We start from the raw sequence: 15,688 nt of genomic DNA, 5'->3' as shown, positions 1-15,688 counted from the left end.
GCCACTGCCCACGGCTGATGACCAAGCACCCCCGTGGGCTGGTGACTCCTGCCCTTTCCCAGCTACCTTCCTTCTCCCTCACGCACTGACCCTCTCTCCACGTGTGCTTTGGAGCACACGGTCGCCAGGTGCTCGAGAGGTGGTAGTTTCTCTCCCACCCTGTCCCCACATGGCACAAGGCAGCGGCAGGATCTGAGACCGCGAGGAGGAAGGACGGTGGGATTGGCCAGGAGGGCTGGGAGAGTGGTGGGGTGGGAGTGGTAGGGATTCCCTCCAAGACGAAGGGGCTGAGTGCTCTCGGGTGGGCTGCCAGCCTGGGGGCGGCTGGCTAATTAGGCCACTGGAAAGTCACTTCGAAGGTAAAAGCCACCTCAGGCCTCTCCGCCCTTCCCTCGTCTTCCCTGTTCGCTTCCCAGTCGCTCTCGCCTCCCCGTGCCCCTCAGGGCCCACCCCGGTCCCTCCCCACTGCCCCAGCCTCAACCTTGGCCTTGGCCCGGAAGAAGGGGTAGCTGACGTTGCAGACTTTCCTGTGCAGCCTCCGCTCCTCGTTCACGCACTCGATGCTGCCGTCCGAGTCCTCCTGGGGCGGGCGAAGGACACCACCAGGGCAGTTAGGCAGGGCGGAGACCAGGTCTGGAGCCACCCTCGCCCGGCCTGCCCCCAGGGGCCGCCCCCCCAGCCCCCACTGAAGGCTGGAGCACGGGTTCCTGGCGCGCCAGGTTGTGGGCAGGGCGGGCAGGTGCTCACACACGTGCTTCCTCGTTCCCTCTGCACCGACGCGACGGGGCCTGTACCCCTGTACAGGTGGGATGCCGAGGCCCAGAGATGGCAAGTGACTAGCTCAGACCCCGGAAAGCGGCGCGGAGCTGGGATTTGGAGCTGACTCCAAAGCCTGTGCTTTTTCTACCCAAAGCGGAGGCAGCGACGCTCCGGTCTCTGGCTTCAGGGTCTCTGAGTGACCGCTGTCTTTCCGTCAGAAGGACTGGAAAGGACTCTTGGAGCCAGCAAATGGGGGTTTCGGGGCCTCGCATGACTTTGTAATCCAGAAAAACAGTGAGCAGGTTGCGGGCTGAGTCCTGGCAGGGCCGTGAGGGACTTTTCTGGGCTCTAGTCCACCGCCCTCCAGGCCAGGAGGGTAAAGAGACAGCTCCGCCCCCATCAACCCCTCCCCGCCCGCCCCGTCTAGGTCAGACTCTGCACAGCAGGTCACTCACTGGCTGCTGCCATTGAGGAACGGGTGGCTGCGTTCAAGGGGGAAACACCACCAGGCTGCCCTGGCCCGTCTGAGCTGGGCCTGCTGGGCTAGGACAGTGTCCAGAGGGAAGGGACTCACACAGTGCTCTAGCTTGATGCTGCTCATTTGCTTGCATCTCATTTTAAAAAAAATTTAAATCAGCACACAATAATTGTACATATTTATGGGGTATACTATGATGTTTTGATACACATATACATAGTGTAATGATCAAATCAGGGTGATTAGCATACCCGTCCCCCAAACATTTGTCAGCCCTTTGTGGTGGGGACATATAAAGTCTCTCTTCTAGCTATTGTGAGTTACACAATACCTTAGTGTTGACTATACTTGTGTCTCATTTTGCTCATCTGTTAAATGGGCATGACAGTGTCTACCTCATTTAGTTGTTATGAGGATTCAGAGACACAAGGCATGTCAATGCAGTACCTAGTTCAGAGCCCAGACTGCTGTTATGGTGACTGTCCGTACCCGCTGTGGGCTCTGTGCACTGCCTGGGCACGCGCACGTGTGGAGGTGGACGTGTGTCTGTGCAGACTCTGTATGTGTAGGGCTGCACGTCAGTGCGTATGTGTGCACATGCCTGCTGCATGCATACAGAGCATGTGTGTTTCCTTGCACATGTATGTAGGCTGGTGTGTTTTTGCAGGTGTGTGCAAAAAGCATGTGTGATCAGACTAATGCATTCATATTTGGCTGAGAGCGATGTTTCCTCCACTAGAGCTCACCGTGGCTGGATGTGGGGGAGGTGGGGAGAGGAATGCCAGCCTTCCAGCTGTGAGTGTCTCCTGGGTTGGGGACAGGTGGGGGCGCCCCGTGAAGGAGGCAGGGCTTGGGCTGGCCCCGCACACCTGCCATTGGGGTGGGGTACACAGCACCCCGTACGTAGAACACATCTCCCACTTCTCTCTGCCTCCACTGATTTCCAGAGCCCTTCTGTGCCTCGGAAACAAACTCCATGATTCCCTTGCCAGGGTTACAAGCAGACACAGGACTGGCCTTGTGAAGCCTGGGCCTGGGAAGCTGGGGAAGGTGCGTACCGGTTTGGGGCTTGGTTCCCTCTGAACACCCCAAATCCAGGCAGACACAGAACCCACGGGCAGGAGAGGACCTCAAAAGACCACCAGATGGGCACCCTGCGGTCACTCTGGGCAGCGGAGAGGGGCCATGTCAGCCCAGAGCTGGGCCTCGCAGAAGGGACAGACTATGGCCGCAGACAGGCGGCACTTGGAGCTCTGCGTGAGAACACGAGGAGCGCACCGAGCAGGAAGGGAGGACAGGGGTAGGCAGCCCTTTGCTTGTCCGGGTGGCCCGGCTCCACTCAGCTGCCCTCCTGGCTCCAGGCACTGCTCCAGGGTGTGGGGCCGGCTAGGGGAGGGTGGCGCTGGGCAGCAGTCCTGAGGTGGAGGAGAGGACAGACTGGCCACTCCCGGGCCCGCCCTGCACTCTGGGCTTCTATGTGCTCACCCTGGCCCAGGCCTGGGGACAGTCATGGTAAGGCAGGGCACTTGCCCTCGGGGGTTGACGGTTTGGACAGGGCGGCACTAGGGCACACGTAGGCCTGTGCAAGAGAGCTGCGCAGGGCTGGAGGGCCCTCCGAGACCCGTGGGGGCTTCAGGAAACACGCCCCGCATAGCACAACACGAGGACTAGGCTCCGTCACAAAGTGCAGGCTTAGGATCCGGCTGCTGGGTGGCAGTTCGGCTCTGCTGCTTACTAGCCGTGTGGCCACCGAACCCCATCCATGCCTCAGTTTCCTCCTCTGTAAAATGGGGATACCTCCTCCACCACCACCACCACTGCTACCGTCAGGATCACCACTGCCTCCGGACACTGTGGGAAGGGCTAAATGCATGTCTAGTGTTAGCACAGTGCTTGGACGCGGTAAGTGGGCAGCATGTGGACAGTCACCAAGTAGGACCAGAAGCTTGTCCGGCAGAGGAGAGAGGGAGTGCCAGGTAGGGGCCATGGTGGGAACCAGCAGTGACCTGTGGGGGGTGGTAAGGGGAGAAGCGGCAGGTGGTGGGTGAGACGGGCCTTGAATGCCACAGGGAAGAGTCTAGAATTGGTTGAGACAGCAGCTGGGAATGACCAGAAGTTACAAGGCGGGGAGCAGCCAGTTCTCATTCTTGTCAGAAGGCCCTGCTGAGCACGCGTGGGGGTGGCCTGCAGGTAGGTGCGTATAGGCGCCCCAACCAGGGCCAAGGACAGGGCTGAAGGACATTCTTCCCTGTGTCCCTGAGCGCTCAGGCTCGCCCAGCCAGCGGCTCTCAGCCCCGGCCGCATCCTGAAATCCCTGGGGAGCTTTAAAAGCCTCCTGCTGCTGGGCCCCGGCCCAGACTAAATCAATCAGGACCTCAGGGGGACGTCAGGAATTCGCTCCCCAGCTGATTTCCAGGGAGCAGCCAGGGTCCCTCCTTTCCTTCTGTGTCAGGCAGGCTGGGTGGGGCGCTGAGGTCTTACCCTCTGGATCAGGCTGGCAAACTGCAGGTTTGCGGACTGGGAGATATTGAGGACGGTGCTGTAGGCGTTCTCGCCCCTGTTCTCCAGCGTGGCCTCCACCGCCACCCGCCGGCGCATGCTCTCTATGATGAAAACTGTGGTGTCAAAGGACAGCGTGTACGCGGAGCAGTCCTGCGCCGGCCTCCTCAGCACCCTCTGGCAGTACTCCCTGCGAAAGCGCCGCCAGGATCAGGCAGGTGGAATGGGGAACGCAGGGGCGAAGCGGACCCCCAGGGTTGGGGCAGAGAGGTGGTCAGGGGTACTTGGCTGGCCTCTGCTCATGGGAACAGCCACTGGGAGAAGAGGGAGATGGGTGGCAGGGCTGGAAAGAGCTCCCCCTTCAAGATCACTTCCTGTCCCCAAAGCCCCAGCCTTCCCACCGTAGAGATCACAGCCTCTTATTTGACCTCATTACCCATGCATCACTCCACTTGTTATGTTTCCTTTTTGGCCTTGGCTGCCAGGAAGCTCAGAGCTAAATGTATTAATGGAGATAATGCTGATTACTAGGCTAGATGGTTAGAATATCTGCTTCATTATCCTTCTGCAAGGGTTGGATGTGCTATTTTTGTTTATTGTCTATGTCATGGAATATATGTCTTCTATCTAAATCTTCTCATACTTGGATAAAAGTTGAGCATAAATTATTGAAAATATATATTACATAAATTGAACATGATGTTCCTTATTTTTCCTTAGACGCTAGTTTGTTTCTTCCTGGGGATTGTGGGTCCCCTGCTCATCCTCTGCTCATCCCCTTGGCATTCTTCCCTCACAAGGACTGGAAAGCCCAGGCATGCAGCCAGCGAGGTCACCTCATCTGGGGCTTGGAGGACAGGCACTCAGAACTTCAAGCCCCCTGTCTGTACCTTCCCTCTGTTTTGCAGTGTGGCTCCAAAGGAAAGGTTGTTTTTCTAAAGAAAATTTGTGGAGATTTGATTAGACTTAGTAGTATTCATTTTGCAGAGGAGGTGACTGAGGCCCAGCCAGGGGAGAGGACTGTCCTTAGGTCACATGGGAGCTAGAGGCAAAGCCTGGGCTAGACCCAGACTCCAAGTTCAGTGTCTGACCCGTGCTGCCTGTGAGGAGGCTGTGCAGGAAACAGGCCAGGGCCCCGGGACCCCAGGCCAGGAGCAGGGATGTGGAAGGAGCCAACTCACATGGCTGTGGGCAGGTCACTCCGGGCGTCCAGCACGAGATCAGGGACACAGTGCTCGTCCTCGTTGCAGCCGTTCCAGAAGGGCACCTGGGCCAGGGAGAGCCAGGTGTGGGCGGCTGGCTGGGGACCCGCAGCCTCCAGCCCTTGTCTTTGCTGCGGGCCCCTCACCCCCAAAGCACACTGGCTTCTGCCTCTACTGTCATTCCTGCCCCTTCCCAGACACCACGCTGCTTTTTCTTGTGCTTTTGCATAGATAATTCCCTCTTTAAAATGTGGCTCAAAACTCAGCTCCTCCTGGGTCCCCTCCAGTTCTGAACTGAGCTGGTAGCAGAGCTCCCCACTCACCCGCAGAGCAGCTCTGGTCAATATTTACCATCATCTCCTGTGTGTGGGGCCAGGTCTTTGGTATTGGGGATACCAGATGAGAAAGACACAGCTTCTGCTCTCAGCTTATGGAGGAGATTAGGGTGTGAGCGAATAACTACAGTGTGAAATGTGCAAAAGACCGAAAAAGAACCTTGTGTGTATGAGGAATAGAAGAGTCAGAGAGAGAAACAGTTGTTACATTTTGGCCTGTACGTAGTCAGAGACAGCTTCAAGGCAGTGACAGTAGGTCATCATTCTGAAGGAAGATCAAGTTAGCTGGGTGGCCAGGGGGAGAGGGAAGTCCAGGAGGAAGGACGAGCCTATGCAAAGGTCCTGGGGCAGAAGCGGCATGGTGAGTTTGGGAGGTGACGGGCAGTTCAGTGTTGCTGTGTAAGAGACGCAGGGGTGGAGGAAACGAAGAGATGGGCAGGGGCCAGTGCTTACAGGGCCGTGGGGTCATGCCTTGCAGCTGATAAAGGTCACCGAATCTTTAGGCAGAGAGTGTCCTGCTAGACCTGCACGCAGAAGGCTCCCTCTGGCTGCTGTGGGAACAGGGACTGGAAGGGTGGAAGCCAGAGGCAGGGAGACCACTGAGGAGGCTGCTGCGTCATCCAGGTGAGGGGTGCGCTGGTGTTGGGGGATAGTGGGCGTGGAGAGGACAGACCAGGTTCCAGACCTCAGAGGTAGGATTAATAGGACCTGGAGGTTGTCAGGGCTAAGGGAGAAGGGGTCCAGGGTGTCGGCCCAGTTTCTTTTTCAGGTGCCTGGAAGGATGGCGATGTCATTAATTTATAAATGCAGGGGCTGAGTTGAGGGGTTCGGTCTGGGGTGACGTGCTCGGCAGGCGGCTGCATATTCAAGCCTGGAGCTGAGGGACAGTGACTGTCACTACCAAGAACACAGGCCAAACCCAGGGGTGGGAAACAGGTTTCACAAAGCCACTGGTATCTTAAATTCATTAACTTTTCTCAAAGGAGAGCTCCCCCGCTCCCCTAGACCTGCGTGCCAGGACTTCAGCACGGTTCTGTCCAGCTCGCCCCCGGCCTCCCCTCCGCGTGGTGGACCTGCAGCTGCAGCAGCCACGGGCACACGGGACAGCAAAGCCACACAGCGGGCAGGGCGGGGCCACTCAGGAAGGGGCATAGTTAGAGATGGGAGCCTAGCACCGAAGTCCATGCTGGCGAGTTCGAGTCCCTAGTGAAGTACTCCCTGTTCCAGCCAGCACGCTGTCTAGGCAGTTTGAGAACTCTATAACAGCCTTCAGAAAAATTCCTATCCAGCTGATTAAAAGAAAGAATTTGACGTAACAAGCAACTGCTACACTTGATTATATGGAAAGGCTTAGTTTCCAAGAGGCCGGATACTACGGTATTGGCACAGTGCTGGGCGTTTAGCAGAGGCTAAGTAAGAATTTGTGGAGTGATGGGAAGAACGTATCTCATTTGCAAGGGGCTAGAAATCCCAACGAACAAAAGTTTTAGGAACTTAGCTGCTCCCCAAGCCCTCCATATTATGCCGCAAACTCTTTCAGCTCCATTTCTCACCTCTTCTTTATGTAGCCCTTCACCCTGCCCTTCCCATTTCCTGCCTTGGCGACACTGTCAGCTCTCCGGGAACAGAAGCCCATCCTCCCCATCTCTGCCTGTCCGAATCCTGTCTACCCCTTAACATCCAGCCAAAAGCCACCTCCTCCAGGAAGGTCCCCTGCACTACCACTGATTGCTCGATTATACTTCCTCTGCGTGCACGCTGCTGCTGCCTGGCCTGTGACGTCGTCGCCTCCTTGCCTGGAGATCCCCAGCGTCAGAGTGGGGATTACCCTGCACGTCAGTCTGCACCGCTGGCTCCAACACGCTTGTAGAACGAGTGGCAGGTGCTCATTCATTCGCTATGGCCACTTTGCAATTACCACGATAGGAAAAAAGGTGACTTCGTGTGCCCAGCGTTTCCCCTCTCCTGGCGCACTAAGGAGGGACCCTGCTCTGCCAGCCAGCGATGCGGACTCAGGGAAAAGGGGGAGGTGTGAAGGGCGGAGCAGCGTGGGAGGTGTGGGGTGATGGGCACGAATCAGAGAAGCGGGTTCCCAGGCACTGCTGTGGCCCCTGCAGTCCTTGCATGGTGTCGGGGAAAACTGCAAGTAAGAACGGGGGTAATCCTGCCATCCTTTGCTGGCTGGACTCGTGCCACTCACAGAGCTCAGTGACTGCATCTCAGGGCTCAGGGCGTAAGAGCACAGCGCTGTATGTCGAAGTTGTTTCCTAAATCCCCAAGGCCCCAGGCATTAGACTTCCCACTTCATAAATTTCGCCTGCTCTCCCGGCACAGCCCTGGCGTCTGTGAAGGAGGGAGGTGGGTGCCTGGGAACTCAGGTCCCTGCTGGCCTGTGGTTCTCTGCATCTCTCCAGCACCCACTCAGCGCTCCCGAGAAGCCTGGTCCTTACCCTCCTGGAATCGTCCAGCTAATCCCCAGCGTGGGCCACGGTAGGGGAGGGAGCCACGCGAGGGTTTGCTGGGACGGCGGTGGGAAGGAGTGGCAGGTGGGTCTGGGCTTTGGGGAAAGGTAGGGGTCGAGGGGGGGACGTGCCGGGGCGTGTGGCCTGCATGCCAGGACGTACCGAGACTCTGAGGGTAGTGGGCCAGCCTTCGTCCAGCACGGGGCCGTGGTCCGGGTCCTCCAGGGAATACTCAACCAGGAAGGTCACCGGCTTCACGTAGTCAGCGGTGTCCTGTGGGGTAGAGGAGGGCAGGGGTGAGAGAGGAGAGAACATCATTTTCTGGGCCAGGACCACAGACGCTGAGCTAGAACTTCGACCTCTCCTAGGCGGGGGAGTGGGCAGCTGCCCTGTCGGCCATCAGGATGAGTCTGCGGCGGGTGCAGGGTCCCCGTGGGGTGTGTAGGTGGGTAGAGAATGTGCCCCGAGCAAAGGGCCCCTTGGCCCAGCTTATGCCAGCCCAGCTTCCTGGCTGTGTCACCAAGCTCCTGCTCATCCTTGGGGCCAGGCTCCCATCACTCCTTACCTCGGCCTCCAGGAAGCCTGGCAGCACCGCCCCGGCCCCCGCCACACCCCCGCACCCTCAGACCTGTGACCGCCACTGCTTCACGTAGCATCCGAACCATCTTCCTGTGTGTCAGTCTTCCCTCCCCAGCAAGGAATACACCAGAAGCCTCTTAGCACAGTCCTGCCACTGTGATGAGGCTGAACAATGTTGAACTGATGACTGAACAGACAGGACGGTCCTGAGCATACACGGTCGATGAAGGGGGTGCTCCGACCTGTTTAAAAATCTCCCCCAGAACCTGCGAGCCCTGACACGAGCGGCTTGTTTGTATTACGGCAGTGGCTCTCAAACCTGGGCTGACATCGGAATCCCCTGGGGGCCTATTAACACGTGGGGTGCTGGCCTCGCCCCCAGAGTTTCTGAGTCAGCGGGTCTGGGATGGGGCTGGAACATGCACATTTCCACCAGGTCACCAGGTGACAAGGTTGCTACTGGTGTAGGACCACGGTGTGAGAACCACTGCACACACGCATCGTGTTAACATGAGAAGCCCGCATGAACAGACCTGCGGGCTTCCCGCCTGCTCGTGTCTCTGGCCTCTGGCCACTGAACAGCTGGGGCCAGGTGGGCTCTGAGTGCCCGCTGCTTGTGTCTCTGATGCAAGAGCTATGACCTGTGTATCTGGTGTTTCTGGATGGAATCAAACTTCTCATCCTCTTCCTTAGCCATAAAACAGGGCACCTGCTCATGACACTACTGGTCCCCGTCTCTGTTCCCCCTCCCAGGTTGTCCATGCACTGTCCACCTCACCTGGTCTTTGTCTTCAGCTGAGGCCCACTTGTCCCTCCCTTAGAGCCGCGCGCCCTGCTCACCGCCCCAGTTCTCTCCGCTAGACCGCACCACGCCCACCTCCCTCCCCTGAGCATCTGAGAGCTGGGGAGGAGGGGGTTTTGGAGGGGGGTGGTGCAGCGAGGTGTTAAGCAGTGTGTCCCAGGGGTCTCTCTCTGGAGCATAGGGTGGGGCCTGGGATGGCCGAGGTCCGGAACACTGACCCCACTGGCCTCCCGAGGGCCGCTGGAGCTCAGAACCAGCCTGGCTCCAGCCGGACTCTCCTAGAGCAGGCGCCGGACCCCTTCCTGCAGGAGCCTGGGCTCTGCCCGTGGGGCTTCCAGGCTCACCAGGACGTGGAAGTTGATCCGCTCGCAGTGCTCCTGGCCGGAGGACAGCAGGACAGCTCTGTTGGCGAATCGGTCCCCGCCCTCATCCAGGTGGGCCCTGGGCGTGTACCGCCTCTCGTCCATGGTGGCGTTGTATCTGATGCCTGGGGGAGGGAGACGACCAGACCACGAAAGTGGAGCCACAGTCCCACCCAAGACAAGACTGTTAGCCTCTCTTTTAAGATAGCCTCTGAGAAGTCTGCCTCCTCCAGGAAGCCCCCCAGGCTGGCCAGTGAAGAGCTGCTCTTCTCCCCTCACAGGGCCAGTGTGGGCGTGAGAAAGGGGGGAGGACAGAAGCGAAGAGCAGAGAGAGGCGTGGAGAAAGAGAGGAGGAAGAAAGGGACAGCCCTGCCGTAGAGGAGGAGAGGGGACAAGACAAGGGTGGTGCTACATCGAGCCTCTGCTGGTGTCAACACCCTCTCCACCCTCCCATCACCTTCCTTGTCCCGGCCTTGGGGTCCCTGTCAGGGCTGGTCAGGGCCTCTGCCGTGGTGGCTCCTCTCCCACTAGCGAGGGCTGGCCAGGCCCGTCCTGCCAGCTCCTCAAACATATGACTCGGTTCTGGGGCGTTAGGCCTGAAACCTCCTCCCTTCAACCAGGACAGCTTTTTGCCAATTCCAGGAGAGCCTTGGTCCCTTCTCCTGTACCCACCCAACCGCCTGGGTGCTCCACCCTGGGATCTTTCTCCTCCCATGTGCAGATGTTGAAAGAGAAGGGCATAGCCACCCAGGCCTGCCTTTGTTTTCGTCTTCCCTGGGACACCCTTCTCTTCTCTGTCTGGCACTGCTCCTGGCGGGGATGCCACCCGCAGTCCCATTCCCTGTGCTGGCCCAGTCAGGTCCTGGAACCCGCAGCTGTCACTTCCTAGGGCTGCCTGGGCCCAGGGCTGTTGTGAACAGGTGTCTGACTCTAGCTTAGCTGGAAGGGATGGACCCTCAGAGGGAAAGTGCCCTGCCACAGACTCACACCCACTTCTGAGCAGCGACCTCTGCTCCTGGGGCCTCACTGGCCTGGCCTCCTGGTTCCCAGCTCCCCTCTGCTGGACGCCTGGCTCCTGCTCTTCCTGTGTCCAGCCCGACTGCTGGGCTTCCACACTCCACTTGCTCCACTGCCTCCTGATCCGAACTCTGCACTTGGGCTGTTTCCCTTTTCTCCCATCCTCTCCCTCCTTGGTCACCCCTGCTCACTGCCACCCTCACCCTGGCATGACACCCCCTCTTTGCCCCTTGGAAGTAGAACATCAAATGGGCATTCAGCAGTCATCAAAGTCATCATGCTAGGGTGACCCAGCACTTTAGTCCCCGCTTCAGGGAAAGCCCAGGCTTTGACACAGAGTGACTGCAAAGTCCAGGGGGGAGATTGAAGCTGGGTTGTGGGGGGGCCTGGTTTACCAACAGTTGTCGTTTGGAAATGCGGTGCCAGGAAGACGGCAGTGAAGCAGAGGAAGGCGGCCAGGCAGGTGGCGTCCCTGCCGCTGCGCTTGCAGTCCCTGTGGAAGATGTTGATCTTGGATGGCTCGAAGTGGAGGCTGGCACTGATCTGAACCACGGGGCGGGACCTGGAGGAGAAGGGCCAGTGAGCCGGGCGGGCAGGGGCTCAGGCTGCCCTGCCGTGGCCACGGGGAGGGGTGGAACTAGGCAGCAGTGGGGTCTGCAAAGCCACCGCTGGAGGGTGGGATGGGGGCAGAAAGGGGCTCTGGCTGGCAGGGAATTGGCCAAACAGCACAGGGGGATGAGGGCTTGGCCACGCCACAGCCCCCGAGGAAGCCCCTCCTCATTTTCCCAGTTCCTGTTCACGCTGTGCACCTCTTGCCCCTCAACACCTTTGACAGCAGTGGCTCCCAGCCCTGGGTGTGTATTCCAACCATCTGAAGAGCTTTAAAAAGCTCCTGACGCCTAAGCTGTCCCTCAGCCAAATTAAATCAGAATCAAGCATTGCATGTTTTAAGCAGTGCTCGAATGTCAACATCTCTGCACACCCCCTGATTGCATTAAAATGCAGATTCTGACCCCCAAAGGGTTGGCCCAGGTTCTGCATCTCTACCCAGCTGTCGAGTGATGCCCACGTGGACAGTCCACGGACCACACTTCCAAGAGCAAGGCACTGATCTCCCAGGTGGTTCCGGTGTCAGCCACTGCTCTAGAGATTCCCCGCCATCCTCCCCAACACTGCCCCATCCAGGCGGCCAAGGAAGTACGAATTTACCCTTATGTTGATCTAAGTCGAACCTCATTAGGAAAGGAAATTTATTGCCTCTTCAAACCATGAAATTATACAAAAAGAATAGAAGTAGTATGAGTTAGATGTTTTGGAGTTTCAAGGTGACTATTTGTGCCGATACTCTGTTCTTAGCACAAGGGTGGCAGGGCCTCTGTGCTGGAGAGCGGAGGGGGAGATCTGAGCCTTGAGACCACTGGTTCTCACTGTACCTTGGCAGGTCATATGACGGGGGCCCAAGAGAGTCAAGCAGGTGAGCGAGGACACTTCTGACAGTGTAGAGCGCTGTGCGAACATAATAGCTTACGTCAGTGGTTCTCCACTGGAATCGCCTGGGGACTTTTAACTGCTGCCTGGGTCTCTCCCACAGAATTCAGTTTTAATTGGTCTGGGTAAAGCCTGGGCAATGATGTTTTAAAAGCTCCTCAGTGTGACCATAAAGTCTTCCCCGAGGCCTCTGGCCCACGATTTCATCACTATGTAGCAGCACGTAGGTCTAGACTTCAGAAGCTAGCGCTTGGTCAAATCCCTTTGTGACACTGAGTGTCTTGGGGTGCGTGTGTGCACGTGTGTGTCTTGTTTCCTGGAAAGAAGTTTACACGTCACCTTAAAGACCTGCCAGGCTATGTCCACCCCCTGCCCTGTGCCATGGTCGCTTTCTCGCTTTCTTGGCTGGAACCAGCACAGTGAATACCTTTACTGTGCCTTTCAAGCCCAGGCTGCTTTTCCTGCTGCTACAAACACCAAAGACCTAAGAGCCCCCACACGCAGCGCAGACCTTTGAAGAGAGACAGACGATGCCTCCAGGTGCTGGCAGGGCTGGACCTGCAGAGACCCTGGCTTCCCGGTGCAGCCCTGGCAGTTCGGGGCAGCAGATGTTTGGCCGTGACAAGCAGGGGATCTGGAGGAGCCAGCAAGTCTGCGGCCGCCCTTCCTCACTACAGCAGGCTGTTTCCTGCCGCCGCTGCTCTGGGGAGTCTGAGATGCTGAGCCAGGAGCTGCTCTTACTGTGAGGCAGGTCCCTCAGCATCTGCCCTCCTCCTTCCCTGCTTCCCTCCTGCTTCCGGGCCTGAACCCCCTCCCAAAGCGTGCACGCAGAGGCTTTCGCCCTAGGCCCTGTTTTCTAGGGCACCTGGACAAAGACGTTTCCCCGCTGGACTGTAATATTCTTGAGGACCAGGAGCACATCCCTCCTTTGTTCTCCCTGCGAGATCATATATCTCTGTTTCAAGCCTTTGCAAAGTCGTATGAAAAGTATGATTGCATTTATGTAAAATTATAAGCAGGTAAGAAACAAAATTGGGAGGAAATATGCCAAAACGTTAATAGTGCTGTTGTTAAGGTGATGGAATGCTGAGGTTTTTTTTTTATTTCGCAAATTTTCTTTAAGTTATTGTATTTATGATGAAAAATATCTCATCAACATATGTGAAGAAAAGCTCAACATTTTTTTGGCTCAAAAAGTAGCCAACGGTTGGTAAAATATATGGGCTCTTAGCATTAAAATAAGGTCCTGAATAAAGGAAAGGAGGCATCAGAGGGGCTTTGGCAGAAAGCAATCTCTGTATTACACATGCATTCCTCCCCGCAGGAGTCAGGGGAAGGTCCTCCCAGCTGCTAAAAGTATGACCCACTTGTTCCTCTAAGTACCTCGAAAAGTTGAAGTGGAAGAAATGCCCACCTAGCCAGAACTTTTAGGGCAAATTCAAAGTCTTTTTGGACAGGACTTCAAGATAATTTATAGTGATTCTATGAAAAGGAAATTTGTAATCAACATGGAATAAGAACAGTGTGAGTTTGGCTGTTGATGGTTAAAAACAGAGAAAAAAAAACCCTGAAGTATATCTTTTGTTGCCTTTTGTTTTTGGAGACAGAGTCTTGCTCTGTCACCCAGGCTAGAGTGCAGTGGCGTCATCGTAGCTCACTGCAGCCTCAAACTCCTGGGCTCAAGTGATCCTCCTGCCTCAGCCTCCCAAGTATCTGGGACTACAGGCACGTACTACGAAGCCCGGCTAATTTTTAAGTTTTTTGTGGAGAAGAGGTTTCAGTATTGCCCAGGCTGGTCTCAGACTTGAACCTCCCACCTTGGCCTCCCAAAGTTCTAGGATTATAGGCCTGAGCCACCGCACCCAGCCCTGAAGCATATCTTTTAAATCCTGTATCCATCATGACCCTCAGGTCAGGAGAAGTGGGGAAACCAACCACAGAATCACAGCGTTGCCAAGGGCGCCCACTGCCAGGTCGATGAGCCCATCCTCATTGAGGTCCAGTTGCCCGTGGATGCTGCAGCCAAAATACTGGAGGCCTGGAGTCAGCTCTGATGCTGCGATTCTCTGCAGGGAGTGGAAAGAACAGGGTGTGTGGGCTGTGACCATGAGTGTGGGCAAGGCGGCCCTAAGGGGTAGGCACAATCAGGAGCCATGGGGAGAGCCTCTTTGAAACCATCAAGAAGCTTCCCCAGCCCAAAATGACCTCCTCCCCTGTCCTGTCATGGGCATCTGAAATTCCTACCATTAAAGTCATTCTTTTGGATTAAAATAGACAAAGAATTTATGACTAAGATACCAAAAGCACATGTGATAAAAACAAAAATAGACAAATGGAACCCAATTAAACTACAAGCTTCTTTCTACACAACAGAAGAAATAATCAAAAGAGTTAATAGACAACCTACAGAATGGGAGAAAATATTCACAAACTGTGTGTCCAACAAAGGACCAATATCTAGAATCGACAAGGAACTCACACAACTCAGCAAGAAAAAAATAAAACAACCTCATTAAAGAGAGGACAAATGACATGCACAGGCATTTTTCAAAAGAAGATATACAAATGGCCAAGAAACATATAAAAAATGCTCAATATCACTAATCACCAGGGAAATGCAAATTAAAACCACAACAAGATACCATCTTACTCCAATTAGAATGGCCATTACTAAAAAGTCAAAAAAAAAAACAATAGATGTTGGTGTGGATGTGGTGGAAAGGGAACACTAACACACTATTGGTGGGAATGTAAATTAGTACAACCTCTGTGGAGGTCAGTATGGCGATATCTCAAAGAACTAAAAGTAGATCTACCATTTGATCCTGCAATCCCACTATTGGGTATCTACCCAGAGGAAAAGAAATCATCATATCAAAAAGATACCTGCACTCATATGTTTATTGCAGCACAATTCACAATTGCAAAGATAAAGAATCAACCTAAGTGCCCATCAACTGACAAATGGATAAAGAAATGTCGTATATATACACCATGGAGTACTACTCAGTGATACAAAAGAATGAAATAATGTCTTTTGCAGCAACTTGGTTAACACTGGAGGCCATTATCCTAAGTGAAGTAACTCAGGAACAGAAAAACAAACGCTTCATATGTAGCCAGAGTTTAGCTCCACAGGGACACACAAAGTGGTATAAGGGACACTGGAGATTCACAAGGGGGGAGGGCGGGAGAGGATGAGGAATGAAAATTACCTATGGGGTACAATGCATACTACTTGGGTGATGGGTACACCAAAAGCCCAGACTCCACCATTATCTTACTACAATATATACATGTAATGGAATTCAACTCATACCCCCTAAACCTGTTTTTTAAAAAAACTTAAAAAGAAGAAAAACAAAAAGAAAAATCCCTGGGAAGGGTTCTGATTAGTCCAGCTTGAGTCCATTTCCTACCCGGTGGGCAGGATATAGAATTTTGGTTTTTTAGAAGACAGAGAAGGGGCGGTGGGCAGAGAAAACAATAGCTAGTACAGGTGACACTTCAAGTCACAGTGGGAAGGACGGATAACTCAGTGAATAGAGTTGGAGCAACTGGCTACCTCACCATTTAGAAAAATACTAAGCTGAATTTCTGCCTATCTCCTTAAACCAAATTAAATATTAGGTAAATTAAAGATTTGAATGTGAAATTTAAAAAAAATATATATTGTGTCTTAAAAGAGTTCCCAATTAAGTGTAA

At 55.0% G+C, this 15,688-nt stretch overlaps 1 protein-coding gene across 1 annotated transcript in view; it reads right to left on the bottom strand.

Annotated features, from left to right (window-relative positions):
• ITGA11 (integrin, alpha 11) overlaps positions 1-15,688 on the bottom strand; it is a 124,880-nt gene that overhangs the window by 11,200 nt on the left and 97,992 nt on the right. Inside the window, exons 13-19 of the mRNA XM_012664826.1 lie at positions 13,919-14,110; positions 10,891-11,057; positions 9,461-9,603; positions 7,898-8,008; positions 4,918-5,003; positions 3,719-3,926; positions 482-580 (exon numbers count right to left, since the gene is read on the bottom strand). Of these exons, the coding sequence (XP_012520280.1) occupies positions 482-580; positions 3,719-3,926; positions 4,918-5,003; positions 7,898-8,008; positions 9,461-9,603; positions 10,891-11,057; positions 13,919-14,110 (1,006 nt within the window). The remainder of the gene's footprint in view (positions 1-481; positions 581-3,718; positions 3,927-4,917; positions 5,004-7,897; positions 8,009-9,460; positions 9,604-10,890; positions 11,058-13,918; positions 14,111-15,688) is intronic.

Source organism: Propithecus coquereli, unplaced genomic scaffold, assembly GCF_000956105.1.
Source record: "Propithecus coquereli isolate 6110/MARCELLA unplaced genomic scaffold, Pcoq_1.0 Scaffold92, whole genome shotgun sequence".
Classification (NCBI taxonomy): Eukaryota; Metazoa; Chordata; class Mammalia; order Primates; family Indriidae; genus Propithecus; species Propithecus coquereli.
The sequence above is the reverse complement of the archived record's forward strand: the minus strand, read 5'-3'. Positions and strand labels throughout refer to the sequence as shown.